This window comes from Bombus flavifrons, chromosome 8 (genome assembly GCF_040668555.2).
Source record: "Bombus flavifrons isolate JBK064 chromosome 8, iyBomFlav1_principal, whole genome shotgun sequence".
Lineage (NCBI taxonomy): Eukaryota > Metazoa > Arthropoda > Insecta > Hymenoptera > Apidae > Bombus > Bombus flavifrons.
The window spans coordinates 12,084,516-12,104,718 of NC_138449.1; the positions used below are offsets into that span (position 1 = coordinate 12,084,516).

Consider the following 20,203-nt stretch of genomic DNA (forward strand, 5'->3'; position numbering starts at 1 on the left):
AAAGCAGCAACAGATTATCGTGTTATTCACATTTTAATGGACACTACCTCATAATTCTATTGAACGATAGTGTTTTCCTTGAAAAGAAAAAAAAAAAAAGAAAAGAGTCAATACACGATAGACTAATAAATTTGATACGGTAGAAAAAAGTAGTAACCGCATTTCTCCTTTTATAAAGACCAGATTTAGTCACGGTCTCTCCCTTATTTTTTATGTTTCAGGATTAAATACAGAAGAATCGTAACTGGCTCTACTTGCCGCACTTTTAATGTACATTATAAGTAGAAACGTGTAAAACTTGCTGTCGCTGATTACTGGAAAAAATCGTTTTTCCCCCCACAAGCTCAGATATCTGGAAATTCGAGCAATACACGCACCGAGAGCCGACAAAGATTTCCTGCCCAGTTAATCGGCAATATCTTCGATCGTTTTTGCACGCACCATATGTCGAAACAATCTTCGTAGAAGATAATTCTGAAATACCAGTGTATTTCTTTTCCTTACACATATTCACATATATACACGATCAATACAAATAGAAGAAGACTGCTTAAAACTGCGAGAAGACGCGACAAATGTTACAAATGTAAGTAAGAGTTTTGAACTTTACAAGAATAGTTCGCGGCCGCTGAGTACAAAGTCTTTCGTTTCCCGCGATCGATGCAAGCGAAAATTGCTACCACATGTTTCCCTACGTAGTTCTCCAATAACTACATTTTTCAATCTAAATACTTAAGACAAGGATTTATATATACATTTTTAAAAAGAGCATCTGCATGCAATTACACGATTGTACAGTGGCCAAATTTATTAATAAGCTAATTTAAATGATTCTCCCTTTTTTATCCACATATGTATTTGTCGTTGCTTGTTCCTTGAGAAAAGGAATATTCAGATCAAATTTTTACAAAATATTTGAAATAATACCTCATATACATATAATATATAAATCGAGTTTAACTACGTGCAAGTTATATTCGTTCCAATCCGATGCAAAATACCCTTGAATATTTTTCATGTGCTCCATAGAATTGATATTAACTGTATGAAATGTTTCGTCGATCGCATGTAGTGATTAGCGTTATTTATCAAATGTGATACTTATGTTTTAATAATTTTCGACTGCACTGAATAGACCCATCGATGCATGAGAGGTGAAAATTGTTAATCGATATTTAATTATATTTAGAAAGAAAAGTGTGAAGAGAAAGAACCGAATACTAGATCATGCGATTTGCTTTTAAAACTATTTTTAATAGTTTTGATTTGAGTAATCTACGAAAGTTCAAAAATAAAAATACTCGTAATTGTAAAGCCTCTCCCTATAAGATAATTGAACTTACGGTTAACGACGATTCTTTGAAATTCTGTGACTTTTCTTTGTCGTATCAAGTCATATCTTAACAATTGTAAAGAAAGACTTAATTCTTTCCGTGTAATAATTAAATATTGTCGTCATGAACGATGAAGAAAACGAAGTACACTTCAATGTCGTGAACAAATTACATTGGAATCGATCCTACCTCGCGATCATACCAAAGGAATGTCGTTATTCTGTAATCGAATGAAGTACGTTGTTAAATGCCGCCTGTAAAACAGGAACAATTCGTTATATTAGACTGTATATTTTGGAGAAGGCAATTAAAATGTTTAAAAAAATTGGACAAGAATCACAGTATTGCGCTTGCAAAATGCAAGAATGTGAATAGCGTTGTTTCATAAATAAAATAACGGTCATTTAAATGAATACGATTTGTCCTACGAACTTACACAATGATTATATTTAACAAAATAGATGTTTATTTACATACTTTATTAACAAGTGTAGTAAAATAATCATTCAATTCCATTTGCAAAAAGAATTATTAGCCTCTGTTACAAAATTTCGTAGTCCGATATAGGTACTCGATGAATTCAGCTACTCTATTTTTCTACATTGTATACTATTTTGAGATTGGTATGTACTGTAACGTGTTACAATCATTTTGAAGACCGTTCTCTCGAAAAAAATCAATCGGTACTACTACGTCCTCTATCGCGCACTAGCATGTAAGATGAACCGTTTGGTGCAATACCTAGAATAGAAGGTAGATATCTTTCTTGATTGAATTATTCGTTGTAAAAATTATTTTACATATTTCTCCAAATAAAATAACATGTCGTTTATAAGACTGGAAGATGTTTTACCTGATGCTTAAAACACAATTGGGTACATCACGATACAGAAGACAATTCTATCTGCATTTTTTCGTATCTTTCTGCTTCTTCCTTGCTAACCGATGGAATCAGTTCGTGTGCGGCTTTTAAAAAGTCTTCCAATTCTACGCCAACATATTCCTCCAATTTAATTTCGTTAGAGTTATCGTGATAATTACTTAAAACTCTTCGCGCAGCGTTCAGCCATGCATTTGAACAGATAGAATACAAATCTGCACCAGTTGTGTGTTCAGGTAATTGATATATTAACTTTTCTAATTCTTCTCCATTTTCATGGAATTTGAATTTACGAGTCAGTGCCTTTAACACATTAAATTGTGAATCACGATCGGAATGAATTCCTACATATAATAATTTATCGAATCGACCAGGTCTAAGAAGGGCTGGGTCAATCAGATCCGGCCTGTTTGTGGCTCCTATAATGAATATACTACTGGAACAGTCAAGACCATCCATTTCAGCGAGTAATTGGGATACCACACGATCCATTACACCTCCGCTATCTCCACTTCGTCCACGATTGGGTGCTAACGAGTCCAATTCGTCGAAGAATATTATACAAGGTGCTGCTGCTCTTGCCCGCTCGAACACTACGATATTGCATTTTTTATTTTTCAGATATATGTTTAATACGTATTTTCATTACTTTACCTTGCCTAACATTTTTCTCGCTTTGACCGACATACATATTCAACACTTCAGGACCTTTAATTGATAAGAAGTGAAGCTGATACTCTGTCGCTACAGCTTTAGCAAGAAGCGTCTTTCCGGTTCCTGGTGGTCCATACAAGAGAAGACCAGATTGTCCGAATCCTAAAGTGTTCATCAAAGGTAACTGAATTCGCCGCATTATTTCATGTTTCAGCTTCATTAAACCACCTATGTCTTCCCAATAAACTTTTGGTACACGCGGTGCACCTTTACAATCTGTATATATCGATTGCATGTATTCTGTAAATGAAATTGAACGAATTAAAGCTGATATATTGTAAACAATAATTATTTTTACAGCATTAAAAGTGTACCATAAGCTTTATCAAAATCTTCTTGTGAAAGTGTTAATGGTTTCAAATTCTTAGTACTATCTTTGCAGTGAAATTTTACGGCATTGAGTATTAATGTCGATAAGTCTGAATATTGAAAGTCAGAACACATCCCAGAAATTTTTGATAAATTGACCTGATGATTGAGATTTCGTTTCATGAGTAACCACGAAATTAAATTCGTTCTTTCATTCTGATCTAGATGTTTCACGTGAATCGTTTCAATAAAAATTCTGTTTAGTTCAGCCGGTATATCAGACTCATTTGTAGTAGCTACTATAATAACTGGATATCTTAAATATTTATTATATAATGAATTTATTTCGTTGGAAAAGGTTGATATCACTCTTTCATCCTTTTGACCTTCAGAATTTCTTCCAAATACCTACAAATATTATCTTAGAATATTTGCAAATAAATTAACAAAAATATCTTCAAAATACCTCTATATTATTTAAGCACAGGATACATGGTACAGATTGTTCAGCATTACGCAGTATAATACGTAATTTAGCCTCTGTCTTTGCTGATGTTAAAGCTTGAACTTCAGCAAAATCTGTATTAAGAAAGTTTAAACCTATTTTTTCAGCCAATATTTGGACTAATTTACGTTTATTTGAACCCTGTGCACCCTTAATAAGAAATATTGGTTTTATTGATAATTGTATATCTGTTTAAGAAATAAAGCATTAAATATCTAATTTATATTACTTAGATGCAATTAGATATTTAAACATTAATCTTTACCATGCTTAATAAATGGCAAAATGCAACGCTCTAATTGTTCCAGAGGTGCTGCTAAACTTGATGGATACGAGTTTACATACTTCTCTTTGGTTTGATTGTAAATAAATTGTTTTTGAGGTAGATAACTATGTATATCCGGTTCCTGAATGAGTGTGGTTTCTCCATATAAAATATAAGAAGTATCACTATCTGTAAAATCTCTATTATCATTGATGATAGAATTAACTTTAAAATATATTACAGACAGTAAAGGATTGGTATGCAAATACATTTGGTCCAATATATATTCCTTTATATTAATGCTAAATAAATCATTTTTTCTTAAAAATCTAGGTTCAGAGAAATAATTTTCTAATAAAGTACTTATTAAATTATCTGTGCTTTCATATTGATTAGAAATCATAGAAATTTTGGCTTCTCTAGCAAAGTTAATAGTGTCATCTTTTGCTGGCACTGAAAAAAATTGGAAAAATTGATTTTTTATCAAATTCTTATAATTACTTGTCCATTAAAATATATTTTGTACTTACATAAAAAACATTTATCAATAGTGCAATGCAGTGCATTTTCTATATTATATTTCATAGTATTTGATGTAAATATTTCAATTTCATCAGTGTTATTTAAAGGTACAACTAAAACTTTATATTTTTTTATAGATACTGTAGAACATATATAAAACCAAGTTGGTGTAGTAATTTTAACATATTTTATGTTTGCCAATAAACAAGAATTACAGTCTATATAATAATTCTTTTCATTATAAAATTGTTCTATTAAATTCTTTAGAATAAAGTCAGATAAAATAATCCAGTTATATTTTGTATCAATTAATGTTTTTAATCGAAAAAGCGCGTACTGTACAAATGTATAAAAGAGTACGTAATTATAGTTGTATTTCATTAATAATTTTGTTAATTCTCGTAAAAAATGTATATAAGAGTATAAAGAATTCATATTGCATTTGTTTCGGTTAAAATTGAAAGTTAGAGCCGCATGCTGAAAAGTAAAAAGAAATCGATTTCTATGCAATGAAATGAGAGTCAAAGTTATTTAATAATAGCATTCGCAGCATGAAGATATAGTAAATTTTATACTATCTTTTATATATAATACATAAGTATGTGTATTTTAAATGATATGTCTTGATAAATAAAAATTTTTAATGAAACTTCCAAATGATTTGAAATGAATTTTCATAATAATCATAAAAAGGAAAAAGATAAGATCACTGGCGTACCAATTTTGGACCAATCTGCCAAGTTACTATAGAAACAGTGACGAAGTGGAAGTTCGAAGATCATGCGAAGTCCCTCTGCAACAGCTGTCCTATTGGTAATTTTCAATAGAGATTTGCGTGAAAACTATATTAAGCACGATAAATCTCTGGCTGCATCAGTTCTCAATTATTTCGCATAGTAGATCCAATTAAAATTCGTAATTAGTGGGACGGTAACTCTTGCATCATTTGAAGCACAGCATAGCAGAAGACAGTGAAAAACCGTTGTTGGCCGTAGCCGTTAAATGAAAAACTAACCTAACCTAGACTGATAGCGTCCTTATTGGAGTTATCAAGACTAGATTTATTCAAATTTGAAGGTCCGCCGCGATTCGAAGAATATTATGCAAAGTTTTAGTACGTGTGAAAGGTTAAGTGTTTCCTAAAAAGACGTCGCTTACGCTTTGCCCTACTATTTCATAGCTTGAATGACTGTTTGCATTATGTTTAACTGAATACATTTTATGGATTAAGTACTTACGGACTTAAAATCTATTCGATTTCCTACATTCTCACACTTTATAACAATATATAATCACTAATATGTTGCATTGTGACACACTGAATAATGAGTCATTTAAAATTTAACATGTAGTTCTATTGTTCCAATTTTTGAATACAGTTTGAAATACCTTTAATACAGACATTTAAAAAATAATCTATCAACTTTTTATTATTTCAATCTTTTTGTTTTTAGAATATAAGGTGATTTAATTAAGAAATTATAGAATTAAGAATGGATCCTGCTACAGTTATTGCGCTTTGTAAAGAAAATATTCAACCATTACGTTATGGACGAAATGCTGCACAGCTAGGAACTGCATTAAGGGCACAAGAAGATGCAGATGTTCAACAATTACTCTTACAAGAAAAACAGTGAGTTTAACAGTTAACAATTCCTTTTATTGAATTATGATTAAATTATTAGTTTTCAAAGTAAAGTTTTTCTATGATTTATCATGATTATCTCATTATATCCTAAAATAGTAATTTTATGTTATATTTTTAGGATGTATGAAGATGCAATAAAAAATTATGAAGGAGATGATCCTTTAGAAAGTTGGTATGAATATATACTTTGGGTGGAACAAAGTTACCCAAAAAGTGGACATGAGTCACATATTGGGAAACTTTTGCAACAATGTTTAGCTATATTTGAAAAAGAGACCAAATATCACCAAGATCGTAGATATATACGTCTTTGGATTAATTATGTAAGATATTTAAAACATATTTTGTGTTAAAGAAATGTCTCTCTTGTTATTTTATAAAATAAGCATTTGGTTGCAGATAAGTATGCAAAAAAATCCATTAGAATTGTATCAACTTTTGCATAACAATGGAATTGGGACTATGGTTGCAGATATGTACAGGGCATGGGCTTTTGAATTAGAACAGATAGAAGATTACAAACGTGCCGATGAAGTTTATTTAATGGGTTTATCTGCCTTAGCAGAACCACAGGACGAATTAGATTATGCGCACAAGTATTAATCACAAAACATACAAATACTAACAAACTTATTAACACAATAACATGCACTTCATCCATTGTAGGAACTTCCAACTCGCAGTTGCGCGTAAAACATTAGGACGTACGGATGATCGTAACGAAGTATCATTGCTTGAACAACGTCAGGCTTTTAGTTCTTTAAAAGCAATAAAAGCTGGGAAAAGAATTGGTAGTATACGTACCGGACATCGAGTACGCGAACACTTTCCTGGTACAGTTCCACAAATTTCATCGACGATGCATCATACTCGGCCGAATTCCAGGATACAAGTATATCAGGTATAAAAATATTAAGATATTCAAAACACGGTAGTATAGAAATACATCGAGATATTTCTATAGGATGATATGCCAGCTGAAATGAAAAATTCAAGTATATTAGATCATGTACCAGTAGAAGATACAATACATAAAGAAAATACAATTAAACCTGGCCCATGGAATGGTGGAGGTAGACGATATCCATTAATAACATCTAGTACAAAGTTAGCTTTCAAAGGTGCAATTTTATTTACAACAAAATAATATTACTAATGCGTAAGATCGCTTTTTTTATGCATTTTATTGTTACTTAAATCTTAGTTCACGAGGATCAACCAGATGATTTTGATGCAAACAATCTAAGATTATTTCCAAACCATACATATTTTTTTGATGGTAGCAAATACCCAGAGCATTTAACTGTGCCTGTATTTGTGCCAGATCCTCCAAATCCAAATATTATATTAAGGCCACATTATCCCAAAGAATTAGTTTATGCTAATAATATGGATCAAAGTATGGAGGAAGTAAGAGCCCAGTTGTATTTACAAAGGTAATTTATTTTTGTTAATAATTATTTAGATGATAAAATTATTTTGAATAATTGTGATCAATATTTTATAGAGCACAAACTTTAGATAAAAAGCATGATGTGTTAGATATAAGAGGGACTAATCATCAAGTTCAGCATAAAAGTTTTGAATCTGAACATCAGAGACACAATGTATCTTTACAAGAATTGCAAAGACAGAGGCAAGAATTTGAACAACAAGAGTTAACAGAGAGACAAAGGAAAGTAGAACAACAACTTAGGGAAGCTGAACAACTTGAGTTGGATAGACAGAGACTTCAAGCTGAACAACAAGAACTCCAAAGACAGCAGTATGAAGCTGAAAATCAAGCATTAGAAACTCAAAGGCGTAAGGCAGAACAACGTGAATTAGAACGATTAGAAGCAGAAAGAATTGAAGCCGAAAGGATCGAAGCAGAAAGACTTGAAGCTCAGAGAATGGAAGCAGAATTGAATTCGCAACGAAAATTACAGTCTAGTTTTATGCATCAACATCATACATCATCATTAAACACTGAGCCTGAAGAACATTTACTCGGACAAAGCCTTACCGTTAATACGAAGGAAGCAATGTCAGTCGTACAAGACATGTGGCGCTCTCCGGATACAGTACCTACAACGCCTAATTTTCGTACCCCTATGACACCTAGAATTTCAGATGCCAAGACCAAATTATCTTTTGATATACATATGGATAGTTCAATGACGCAGCATGCAATGTCAAACAGCAAACATCATTCGGGATATAACATACAACCTTATAATGATCAAGAGAATCACCAGAATTATTCTGCTCATCAAAGTTATTCTAATCAAGAACATCAAAACTCTTATAGTAATCCCGGATTACATAATACATACCAATATCAAATGCAGGTATAATATAAGTTATATATAAAGAAAGATTTTTATATGTAGGAAATTATTATACTAATTCTTAAAATAATTAATTACAGCAACAAGTACATGAGCAACAAGTACAACAACCTCATTCCCGACTGCATCATTCACAGCATCATCAACAATTAATTCAAGCACATCAACAGGCTCACGTGATTTCTCATCATCATACTCTTCCCCATGTCTCGCACTTGCAGTCTCACAGTCAGATTCAACATCATCAATCTCATCCTCAACAACATCAACCGTCACATAATCAACATCTTCACCATCAGCCACACCAAGCACATCAACACATACAACATATTCAAGTTTATGGCACCATAATGCCCAATGACATTGCTTATCAGCAGTATCCTTCACAGCTAGAATCTACCTTAATACAACAAAATGTAGAGCCTCAAAAGCAGCTTCATTATCCCCCATATAATGAATTAGACATTGAAACTAGTAAACCATACAGGATGCCACCCGAATTACCGTATATAAAGTCTCCAGGAATGAATCGTAGAGATATTAAATATCTTGAAAGTGCCGAAGATAAAGAAAATGCTATCGTTGTTGATTATAATGGACCACTAGAAGAAAATATGACGCCAAAAGCACCAGATGAAAATAACTTATATATTGACGAAAGTCTTGGTATTAGTCCATTGACGGGAAATAATGATACTTGTTACACAGAAGCATTTAATACACAATTAACAAGTTCTACACCTATGACTAATCAATTTAGGCAGTCTTACAAAGTAGCAGAAGGAACTTCACAATATCCAAATCAGTGTGCTGCACCTCTACCGTATGCGACTTTTTAATTACATAATTAATTAGTACAACAACATTCCAATTTATATTTATTTCATATCTCATTTACAGCTCTTCAGAGGCACCAAATGGAGAAACTGAAGACAAGTTGAGTGTCATACTAGAATCTACTAGAGAATATATTTCGAGCAGTTCTGGCAGCAGTACCCATACGAGAAATACTGTATTGGGCTTTACATTAACAAAAGAAGATCTGGTTCCTATAAAAGAACAAAGTATTACTAGAGGTATTTTAATCAAATATATTAACATTTTTTTTATTTATTGTAACATTCTTTGTATATGAAGGAAGATTTTTTTATCTAACAAGGTGGTGAAGATGAAATAAAAGATGTTACTCTTTCTGTAAACCAACCTTACGAACAAAAATTACAAACCCAAATTCAAGCTGTGCACGCTCAAAGTCCGCGTACGGTACAACGTAACGTGGATCAAATTACTTCTGAAATTAAGAAGAATTGTGATCTACGAAAATCAATTAATTTTAAACTTAACGAAATAGAACAAAAAGAAAAAGTTGATACAATGGAATGTGAAGAGCACCACGAACCAATGGAAGAAGCTGAGGAAGAAACTTTCCAATTACCTTCGGGAAATATAAATCCTTTCGATAGAAATTTGATAACTGGTCTTTTAAAAAAAATAAAATTTCCTCAGCCATATCATGCAGAGGGATATGTGAGATTAAATATTAACTTAAATAAGCTTGTGCCTTCTACTATGATTACGCTTGGTCAGTGTATTTCGATATAAAAACATCAGATGGAAATATTTTTTCGTTGTTTCGATACTTATTACCTTTACTTGTTTCACGTATTTAGGTACTGAAGCGTACGATTTGGGAAAGTGCCTTGGAAAGGGAACGTACGGTACAGTATTCAAAGCAGTGAATTTGCAAACAGGTCAAATAGTTGCCCTGAAAACTCAAAAACCTGCTTGGGTTTGGGAGTTTTATATCACTAGAGAAATAAAAAATCGTCTTACTAACCCACATATGGTAAAATATTTATTTATAGTATTCATATATAACGACTTTAATAAATAATAAATAATAATTCTTTTTCTAGTTACGTGGATTTATGGATGTCTCGATGGCATACGTCGCGAATAATAGTAGTGTATTAGTTTCAGAATATTCCAGATTTGGAACATTATTAGCAGTAACAAATCAAATAAAAATTACCACGGGAAAACCATTGTTAGAACATTTGGCTATATTTTTCACGATTGAAATATTGCAAATTGTGGAATATTTACACAAATGTCAAATAATCCACGGAGACATTAAACCAGACAATTTTCTTTTAATGCGTTTGTATGTATATTTACATGATATATTTATATTTTATGAAACAAATCTACCGTATTACATTTATAAATGTAATTTTAGACCGACGGAAGATGTAAGGCCGACGATACAGTTAATAGATTTTGGGTGTAGTATAGATATGAGTCTATTACCAGAAAAAACGACATTTACTCAGGTCATAAAAACAGAAGATTTTACGTGTATCGAAATGCAAACTGGAAAGCCGTGGACGTATCAGACTGATCTGTATTGTTTAGCAGCGACAAGCCATTGCTTACTATTTGGTAATTATATGAGAGTTTCGAATATTGGTGGTCGTTGGTTTATCACATCGAAAATACCAAGGTATTTATATTTAAACAAAAGTATTTTTTAGTTATAAAGTTGTAAAGGGTATGATACATTAAAGATTTACTTAAAAATACAGGTATGCTAAAAAAGCTGCTTGGGAGCAATTCTTTACAGAATTATTAAATATTGAATCGTGCGATAAAATGCCCGATTTATCAAAATTGCGCAATATGATGGAGGAAACATTAGCGCAGATGACAGATGCCCAACAGAAATTTAGAAATTTTGTCAATATCTTAAACAAACGATAACAGTTACTGAATATACTGTATCAAATGTTGTGTCCCAATGTGTGCACATATTTAGAAAAGAACCAACATTTATTAAGAAAAATTAATGTTACTATGCTATTTATTATCAAAGTTAATAATATGGTGATATATGTAATACACAGTTAATAATACATGAAATGCACTTTATGGCCTGCTTCGTGGAGGCTTTAATGAACTGTATTGCTTGCACATAATCAATTATATTTAAAGTACGAAATATTTCATTCGATGAAAGAGAAAAAGAACTTTTCAATCTGATATTACAGACATTTTATGCTCCATAAGTTATAAAAATGTCTTTCAAGATACCTCGTGACATAGTACCTGGATGTTAGCATCTGTCACGTAAGTTATGTAAAGGCAGATTTGTATAATAAAGTTGAGTAAAAGTAAAACTTTGAGAAAAACGAATATGTAAAAAAAAAATAAATATTTATAATACAATGCGCGTGAGATAAATGCGGATGGTTTACTCTACGTTTTGTAATTACTGTCTTATAATTACAAGCGGAAAAAAATTGTGTACTAACATATTACCAAGTACACGATACAAGCTTGCATACTATATCTAGATAATATGTATGTATAATATGACCTATATGAGATAAAATAAACTTTTGTTCTACAGATATCAAATTTAAAATTCGAAATTTTCTTACACGCACGTACATGTATTTTAATGTAATAATATCAAAAATCAAATTGCTCTCATATACTCTGTAACAAAACAAAAACGTAATAAAAGCAAAAACATTTATGCTTCAACAACTGTTCTTGATATTTTGTTTTATTTTAGATACGCTTCGATGATATTTGATAACAAAATATGCAAGCTCATAGTATGCAAAGATTTAACACAATATATAACCAACTCTATACAAAAGTTATATTGATGTATGATTTTTTAGTTTGTTTTATATTTTTCAGTTTAAATGTGCAGGCTTTTTTGCCAATATCCACTAAACAGGCCTTTATGTAGTATATTTTATAAAATAGAATTTATTGTATCTCTAACACGCATATGATAGAAATGTCAAAATTTGTGTTCAAACGATTTGATTTTAGATTTTATAAAATGCACAAGAACACTAGGTTGTCTAATATTTAAAGGATGATATAAATTACATGTATAGCATTATAAAACATATTGATAATAATAGACAACCTATTGCTCTCATTAAAAAATTTCTGAGAATATGCCTTATCTTATTTTAACGGTGCAACGTAAAAATATTTATATTCGTATAAGATATATATATACAATTACTCGATACATCCATTATAAAAATGAGGGACAAAATGACGAGTGGTACACATCGATGGAATTAGGTTTAATTATACAAATAAATTTAAAAAGAGTATTATCTTAGCAGTAGGTGATATTTACTACCGTTAGTTTACTTATTTTTATAAAATTTAAAAAATATATATTTCTCTCTTCTAAGATTTCTAATCATATTTAAAAGCTTTTGTTTCATAGACTTCTTTGTGTATTATTGTTAAATATATCTTATTACATGAAATTAAAAGTAACTGAATCATTGCAGGCAAGTTTTACATTATATATAAATTAGTAAGATCTCGTAAAATTTTTCTATACCTTGTTATGTTATACTGGTCATTCACAATAATAGATACATGCATACCACGAAATCTTATATTAAAAAAGTCAGATTCTTCTAAATATAGTTATTTACAAATATTAATCAATTATAAAAATTGTTATACGGTAATTGTGAATTTTGTAAATCAAATCTAAAACTGTCACGAACTATAAGAAATTAATATATGACAAATCTTTGTTTAAAAGCTCATAATTGCAAGAGGACATTGCACAAGTGCATAATTTTCATATTATATAGCTATATAAGTAACATAATTTAATCCTCTCTTCTTTTCAAGTTTTACCATAAAATTTTCGATTTAATAAATACAACAGCAAATTTACATTAACTTTTGCTTTACCAAACATATCCATAATTGATGCACCTTCAAACTGTAACTCAAGTAATTTTTGTATGTCGATGTCAATCTTTTCCATTTCTACTCCCATAAATTTACAACGCACGCTGAAAAGACCACTATGTTCTGTTGGACTTATTTCAAAAATTACATTTTTAAACTGCGATTGTGGAAGTCCATCAACTTCTAACAGTACTCCTTTTTCTTGTAGTTTGGCCGCAGAATATTTCAGTGTCATCTTAGATCTTAATTTAACGTGATTATTTTTTTGACTGGCTTTAAATGCTCGCAAAGATCTGTAAACAATTTGTATCCATTACAAGTATGAAATGTAAGGAAATATTATATACATACCCTTTGCCCGTGTGTAGATTCTCCAAACATCGTTGTATATATTCATTATAGTACTCTACTTGTTCTTGGTAATATTTGCATTTTTCTTCTAGTCTTTGTTTAGTTGTTCGTAAAGTCTGTAATTCTTTATTCCGAATAATTCTATATTTTCCTTTATTACAAAGATCTTTGGCCACTGCAGTTATAATATTTTGATACCCATCATCTCGACTGACCCATCCGTCAAGTTCGAGTTTATTAAGATACGCCCGTAACTGAAGCTTACAATCATTCAACGATGAACTGTAAATAAATTTTTATTTTTTTTTGTTTAATAATTAATAATTTGTTTCATTACTATATACTATATACCTCTTATGAATAGTAGTTAAAGTAGGCGATAAGCTGGAGCATTTTATGTCGTGTAGGTTTTTTTGCACAGGAGAACATACAGGAACTTCTAGAGCTTTAACTAATGTTTGACCTTTTAAAAACTGCAGTACAGAAACCAATAATTCCTTCGTTTTTATGAAGAGCCTGTTCAAACTAGCGTCTTCGTCTTCTGGTACTTGAAATTTATTCGTGAGTACCAGACATATTTCCATTTTCCCAAAACGTATTAAATTCGTTTCACAAGCAACATCAGCTAATAAATAATTGTAATATAACATATTAGGCTCAATTAAATAAAATGAATGATAATAAATTATTTCTTACAGATTCCAAGTAAAGATGCAACAGTTGGTGCAGGACCTAAATCATCCAATAAATCATGTAAGGAATCCATTGGATCTGATGCTATCTGATCTTGATATTCTAACATAAGACAATGAGTGTCACAAATTTCCTGTAAGTAATATAATTAAAAAAATTAATAATGAGAAATTTCTGATTTTTGCGTGATTATTACAGTTCGTTTACTTGTAAAGAAATATAAATCTCAGGTCTCTGAATGAGTGTGGCTTCCGTATATTCGTGTATGCAAAAATGTTCTTCTAGATCTTCAATTTGACAACAATAACGGAAAAATTTTTTAAACTTTTCATGGCATTCAATTATAAATGGATTCAAACAAACTAAATGTGTGGCCTCTTCACCAAACTTAAACAAAAATTTATATAAAATGTGTGTCTTTTGTTTAATTCTAAAGATTATGATTATTAAAATGAATGTAATTACCCCTTTCTTAGAAGCAGCAAATTGTAATATTTTTGCAATACTCGCTAAATTTCTTCGTTGATCATTTGATAATGATCTATCAATTGGTAATGTAATTATATCGAAAGCATCTGGAGCTACAATAGCTGCATTTATAAAATGATAATAAATCAAATTTCCCACTACTTTCAAAATATCTTTTTCTGGAGCATTTGGAAATTTTTCAGTTAAGGAGTCGTTTAAAATTTTAGCCATATATAACATTCCATATGGTATTAAATCTCGTGATTCAGTTATTTTAGTCAAAAATTCTAAAACAGTACTTTGTAATAATTCTATTCCTTTATTTAATCTAATTTGTACTTGCTCATAATCTAAAGCTTGTTGTTGTGTTACCGTATAAGGCAAATTCCTGTTGAAACAAATGATTATAAAACAACATTGACTTACATATTTGCTTTAAACTTACGATGTTTCTCCTGTTTCCATTTCTAACTGATTTCGCCAGCACTTATAAATATCAATGGGATTCGTTTCTATATTTAATGTACGATCGGCTAAAATCTTTTCAATAATTGGTCCAACAATTTGCCTCAAAGCTCTTTGGCCATTTAATTGCCGAGCATAATTTACTGCCATTTTCAAGACAAGAGGGTTTCCGGTAACGACTTCAGATGGTTTTTGAAATTTACATCTATATATTAAATTATAATTATTAATTATTTTACATTTGACTTATATTCATCATATCATATTTTTATGTAATGGTCACTATACCTAATTTCTTCTTGTAATGCACTCCCAAATAATTTTAATAACAAATATTCTTCTCTGATATTTGATCCAAAGTTAAACAATGTTAAAATCACATTTTGGAGAAACTTATTTGTTTTACTTTGAGGTAAGAGGAATAAAAGTTTTGATAAGTATCTTGGATTAGTTTGCAATGCATAAAACAAATGTTGATATCCTTCCAACATTTTTCGACCTTCTTTAGTTAATGATTTTAAGCCTTTGTGTGAAATAACACCATCTGATAAAGAGCTTCTTTGATCTTTGTTGGAACTCCTTTGCTTTGCAAGAGTTTCTAAGCTCTTTCCATGGGCTACAACATCCTACAATTTATAGTCTTGTAGATATATTTTTAATCAAGTCTAAATTCAATATATTTTTTTATTTTAAACATTACTTGTAGTGTAATTCTATTTTGTATAAGTAAACCAATTTTTATATCCATACTATCCAATTGTTGGGATAAAACCTGGTTATGTCGTATACTTTGCACAACTTCGAGTTTTAAATTCTGCAACAGTAAATTCACTATAGAATATAAATAATTGAACTATTGTTATAATATTAAACACTTATACTTGTAACTGTAAGTCTTTGTCATAATCCTCTGCGTTAAAATTTAAAATCGCAGAAAAATGACGAACTACAGGAAATGGTGGTTTTTCCTTATATAACAGTGAACGGAAAGCATGTCTTTCGGCACGACTCCGCCACAAAGCTTGTATTTTTATAATTTTTTCTTCCTAAAAAGTATAATATATTAAATAAACTAATACAACTCTTAATGCATCATATATAAAGTTGTAACAAAAAAGAAATGGATCATTTACATGTTTTCTATAATAATCCAATATGTTTGCATATTTAGTTTCCACTTTCAAAAACGTATTTTGAGATTTTTTTTCATTATATTTTTTTTTATCTTCTAGTAATTTCATATATTGTTTACGCTGTACTACACTTCTCCACCAAGCTTGGATTCGAATAATTTTATCTACATTATTATAAAAATATGTAAACCTATTAGAAAGTTTTTTTCTCAATAAATATCCACGGACATAAGCTTGGAACCAGATTATCTGATTATTTATTGTACACTTTTCGTATTCTCTTGCAGTAATACTTTTTATTAATTCCTGGAAATAACGAACAGATATACCTTTTAACATTTTTTTGGTTTAAGTGGCTTAAATCTTTTAGTTGTACAATACTTTTATGTCTTCCATATCAATATAAAATGTTTCCGTCATATTTTTTGGACAATCCCAAGTATAACTGTAGTTTTTTAAATCTAAATAGGATTCATTATTTTTACGAGTAACATAACGAACAAGTTCGCAATTGTACTTTTCTCTCTGAAATATGGAAGAAAATTATTAAATTACATTCTGCATTAAATATATAGTTTACTATACAATTATACCTTCATATTTTTTGAATTGTATAAGGTTTTATAACAGTTTGCTTTATATTCCTCTGGTATTTTAATACCAAATTTTTGAAGGCATTGAAGTGTAAATAACACATCATTTTGCTCTAATCCAATATTAATGTTTGATAAAAATTTACAGACTGCAAAAAAAAACGAAAAATATTATTAAAGCACTATAAGCATAATAATAAATAAATAAGATATGCATGCATTGTACCATTTTTAACATTCGAAGATTCCATATTAACAACTTTTGTTACATTTTCTACATCTTCTAGCCACAATTCAGAGCCATCAATATGTTTTTCTTCGAGGCGTTTTTTAAATAATTTCAAATAAAGAGATACGTCTTCTGGTGAAACAGGAGTTTGTAATTTTAAAATAGAATTTTTTAAAGCAGCTATAATACCATTTCGGTCGTTTTCTACGACAGCAGAGTTTAATTGACGTAGAACTTGTATTACTGTCAAGACATTAAAAAATTAAAAATATTGTATAATTTACATAGATGTACACAGTTTATACAAAATATACCTTCATCATCAATTTGGCACTGTTGATTGACAGCATCAATGCAGTCTTGAATATCGATATATGTTAATAAAGGACATTCTTCATCAGCTGCCTGCTTTTTACATCGAACTGCTGCTAATGCTCTATAATACTTTACTTTATTCCCTTGATCTAATTCCTAGGTATGATATGTATATATATATGTATATGTACACAAAAATAATTACTCATTACAGTTATAATTATAAAAATGTAAACTCACAGAAACATGGCAATCTGGATTTGTCAATGCTTGATAAACTAAATCTGGATTTCCTGTGTCTACAGCTTTACTAATTTCTGCAATCGTTGATAAAACACGCGTACTGGCTACAATATCGCTATATGAAAGGTCGTTCTATTAAGGATATTATTTTTATTAATACAAATTTTTTACATTATTTTATATCTTACATATTCTAATTTTACCTGAGATTCAATACGATCAATTTTCATCTCTTCATAATATAACGGTAATGCAAAATCATCAATTTTTTCTCTCAATCCTAAATCAGATCTTTTTAGAACTTCATAGAAATCATCTCGTACACCATTTTGTAATATTAGATTTAAAAGCTTCACGCAATCCTCACCTGTGTTAAGAAAAATATTTGGAATAGCAATTACATTTAATAAGATAATCTTTGTTATGCAATACTAACGTTTCCGAGATTTAAGTGCGGTTTCATTTGCTTTATCAATTTCCTTCTGAAATAGTTGCTTCCAATGATGATAATTGCTTTCTGAATATATATTGTTCCACTCAGAGCTTTCTAATAATTGCATTAGTTGTTCTTTATACAATTGCGCGTTCTCGTGAATGATATTCTGAAAAAAATAAAATAATACTGATAATAGAAGAATTATAAACGAATATATTAATAAGAATGTTAAGGTAAAACATACTTTTAAACACAATGTAGACGTCTTTAATATATCCATAAAATCATTATTTTTACAACGAATAGACTGAATTATATTTTTCATAGTACACTGAACTAAAAAAGATGTGCATAGTTAGAAAGAGAAACATAATTCAAAAAATAATAATTAGAAAATAATAATTCTCATTACAACTTACCATTAACACAATTAATATGACCTTGAATTTCTGCTTGAGTTAATAATTCATCATATACATCTGGTACATAAGTATCATTAAGAGACTGTTAAAATTATATTATTAATACTTATTAGAAATATAACTAAAGAAATTTTGAGTAGGAGAATCATTGCTTACTCTATTAAGCATAGCTTGTGCTTTAGATTCCTTTGCTTCAAACAAAGCATCAGTGTATTCCTTACAGTAGCAAGGCATAATATTGTTCAACTGCACTACTTTATTTTGAAGAGCAGTTAATATTTTCTCATTATTCTTAAAATGAAATATTCATTCATTAATTATTCAAATTGTTACTTAAAGTACTTTATAAATAAAAGTGACATCCATACCTTTTCTGTAATAGATTGATTGACTGCTATTACTGCAGCATGAAGTGTTGCTGCATCAATCTCCATATTATTTGCTAACAAGCCGCCAATTTTTTGGAACGAAGGCATTTGAATTCCATATTTCTTTAATTCCTTACTAACAGCATTTATTTCTTCCTCTAGAAAGAATAAAATGGTAACAAAATAACATGATCAATTCCATGGATTTTTTCACAGTATAGTAGAATCACACAAGTACCAGTAAAATTCACTTTTCCATATAAGTCTTGAATTTGTGGAGCTTTGCCCAGTTTAAACAAATGAGTACTCAGAGCATGAATACAATATATTGCACGAGGCATATTTTTTTTATCATAAATATCTGTTGTTTCTGGCTGAAAAGTCTATTAAAAAATTATTCTTATAATTTTAAGTAAATATAATCATAAATAATAATTTAATCTTATGTAAAAAAAACATGTACTAGTGGTAACTGCATGGATTTTAAGCACTTTAAAAAGTGGTTAATATTATCTGTATGTTTAAATTGTAAACCAACTGCTGCATAGCGCTTTTGTTCAGAGTCATATATTTTATGAACAGACAAGGATTCAGGTGCCATAAAATGGGCAAGTTTTGCTAAATAGACTCCATTTCTTAAATTCTCTTCTAACTCAGTTGTTGGTGGTAAAGTTTCTCTAAGACATGCTTCCATCCACCTATTAAATAAGGAATATTTAATTATTCTTAAGTAAGCAGAATAATAACAATTTATTAAAAACTTGGCAACATATTTACTTCTTGGCTTCCTCTAAATGACAGAGGTATTCATAAGCAATTGTCTTATGACGTTGTTCATCCATTTCATCTGCTGATTTACGGATATCCGTCCCTGCAAAACTTTATCTTCTAAATAAAGAATTAAAATCTAGGTATGTATTCCATAACAATATTACTACAACATTCAATTTCATGTTGCAACTGTCGATTTGACATTTACATGATATAGGGTACAAAGAGAAAATTAAATGTCCACACTGATCATTAATTTTACCTCTTTCATGATTACTTAATTTATCGTCGATATCACTCATATCAAAAGATAAGAAAATGCAATTAACACACAAAAAGTGAGAATGACACACAATAGTTGAAGAGTACGTTAAATTCTACAAATTCAAACTTGTTCAAAACTACAAGAATGGTGCAACACTGACAAATCGTACCAACTGTAGCATTGTGTATCTCTAATACA

General features: G+C 30.0%; 4 protein-coding genes across 10 annotated transcripts in view; 2 read left to right on the plus strand and 2 right to left on the minus strand.

Moving 5' to 3' along the window:
- Nucleotides 1–2,297, plus strand: part of Cbl (E3 ubiquitin-protein ligase CBL) — a 16,866-nt gene extending 14,569 nt beyond the window's left edge. For both annotated transcript variants that reach the window (XM_069118217.1, XM_069118219.1), the window contains exon 8: nt 222–2,297. Coding sequence is in view for 1 of the 2 variants with exons in the window: in XM_069118219.1 (XP_068974320.1) it covers nt 222–244 (23 nt within the window). In the remaining variant the exon portion in view is untranslated. The remainder of the gene's footprint in view (nt 1–221) is intronic.
- Nucleotides 1,793–5,389, minus strand: Pex6 (peroxisomal biogenesis factor 6). Its single transcript, XM_069118216.1, has 8 exons — nt 5,248–5,389; nt 4,538–5,006; nt 4,008–4,460; nt 3,704–3,930; nt 3,243–3,645; nt 2,869–3,168; nt 2,188–2,807; nt 1,793–2,075 (listed from the first exon to the last, which is right to left on the minus strand). Exons 2-7 carry the CDS (start codon nt 4,962–4,964, stop codon nt 2,215–2,217), a joined length of 2,403 nt encoding a protein of 800 aa, XP_068974317.1. The 5' UTR covers nt 4,965–5,006; nt 5,248–5,389; the 3' UTR covers nt 1,793–2,075; nt 2,188–2,214.
- On the plus strand, nt 5,243–11,931 carry LOC138182403 (mitotic checkpoint serine/threonine-protein kinase BUB1). Of its 5 annotated transcripts, none has more exons than XM_069118207.1 (15): nt 5,243–5,342; nt 5,984–6,162; nt 6,296–6,500; nt 6,577–6,773; nt 6,844–7,078; nt 7,142–7,298; nt 7,382–7,613; nt 7,685–8,507; nt 8,588–9,330; nt 9,408–9,583; nt 9,667–10,089; nt 10,178–10,353; nt 10,424–10,671; nt 10,747–11,010; nt 11,093–11,931. In XM_069118207.1, the coding sequence occupies exons 2-15, from the start codon at nt 6,023–6,025 to the stop codon at nt 11,265–11,267; spliced, it is 4,194 nt and encodes a 1,397-aa protein (XP_068974308.1). In that variant the 5' UTR covers nt 5,243–5,342; nt 5,984–6,022; the 3' UTR covers nt 11,268–11,931. The 5 variants fall into 5 exon arrangements, with proteins under 5 accessions (XP_068974308.1, XP_068974303.1, XP_068974304.1 ...); XM_069118202.1 differs by lacking the exon at nt 5,243–5,342 and adding an exon at nt 5,503–5,643; XM_069118203.1 differs by lacking the exon at nt 5,243–5,342 and adding an exon at nt 5,521–5,656.
- LOC138182402 (ras GTPase-activating-like protein IQGAP1) lies at nt 11,336–20,159 on the minus strand. 2 transcript variants are annotated; one of them, XM_069118200.1, is made up of 26 exons: nt 20,003–20,159; nt 19,747–19,840; nt 19,433–19,667; nt 19,208–19,352; nt 18,970–19,127; nt 18,758–18,892; nt 18,599–18,683; nt 18,424–18,515; nt 18,180–18,345; nt 17,947–18,110; nt 17,741–17,875; nt 17,500–17,656; nt 17,183–17,428; nt 16,957–17,105; nt 16,745–16,888; nt 16,364–16,669; nt 16,112–16,276; nt 15,931–16,044; nt 15,519–15,856; nt 15,211–15,435; nt 14,763–15,153; nt 14,505–14,684; nt 14,301–14,430; nt 13,956–14,229; nt 13,605–13,886; nt 11,336–13,546 (listed from the first exon to the last, which is right to left on the minus strand). In XM_069118200.1, the coding sequence occupies exons 1-26, from the start codon at nt 20,040–20,042 to the stop codon at nt 13,186–13,188; spliced, it is 4,911 nt and encodes a 1,636-aa protein (XP_068974301.1). In that variant the 5' UTR covers nt 20,043–20,159; the 3' UTR covers nt 11,336–13,185. The 2 variants fall into 2 exon arrangements, with proteins under 2 accessions (XP_068974301.1, XP_068974302.1); XM_069118201.1 differs by having other exon boundaries at nt 19,747–19,848; nt 20,003–20,146.
- Between the last annotated feature and the right edge of the window lie 44 nt (nt 20,160–20,203).

What these genes read in the sequence shown, in the direction of transcription:
- Pex6 (XM_069118216.1), bottom strand. Translation starts at nt 4,964, where the DNA reads ATGAATTCTTTATACTCTTATATACATTTTTTACGAGAATTAACAAAA. An exon ending in TGTGCTTAAATAATATAGAG is followed by an intron (nt 3,646 to 3,703) that starts GTATTTTGAAGA and finishes TAATATTTGTAG; the next exon opens with GTATTTGGAAGAAATTCTGA. An exon ending in AGATTTTGATAAAGCTTATG is followed by an intron (nt 3,169 to 3,242) that starts GTACACTTTTAA and finishes TTTCATTTACAG; the next exon opens with AATACATGCAATCGATATAT.
- LOC138182403 (XM_069118207.1), top strand. Translation starts at nt 6,023, where the DNA reads ATGGATCCTGCTACAGTTATTGCGCTTTGTAAAGAAAATATTCAACCA. An exon ending in TTACTCTTACAAGAAAAACA is followed by an intron (nt 6,163 to 6,295) that starts GTGAGTTTAACA and finishes TTATATTTTTAG; the next exon opens with GATGTATGAAGATGCAATAA. An exon ending in ATCACATCGAAAATACCAAG is followed by an intron (nt 11,011 to 11,092) that starts GTATTTATATTT and finishes TTAAAAATACAG; the next exon opens with GTATGCTAAAAAAGCTGCTT.
- LOC138182402 (XM_069118200.1), bottom strand. Translation starts at nt 20,042, where the DNA reads ATGAGTGATATCGACGATAAATTAAGTAATCATGAAAGAG. An exon ending in ATTAAGTAATCATGAAAGAG is followed by an intron (nt 19,841 to 20,002) that starts GTAAAATTAATG and finishes AAAGTTTTGCAG; the next exon opens with GGACGGATATCCGTAAATCA. An exon ending in TTAACTACTATTCATAAGAG is followed by an intron (nt 13,887 to 13,955) that starts GTATATAGTATA and finishes ATTTATTTACAG; the next exon opens with TTCATCGTTGAATGATTGTA.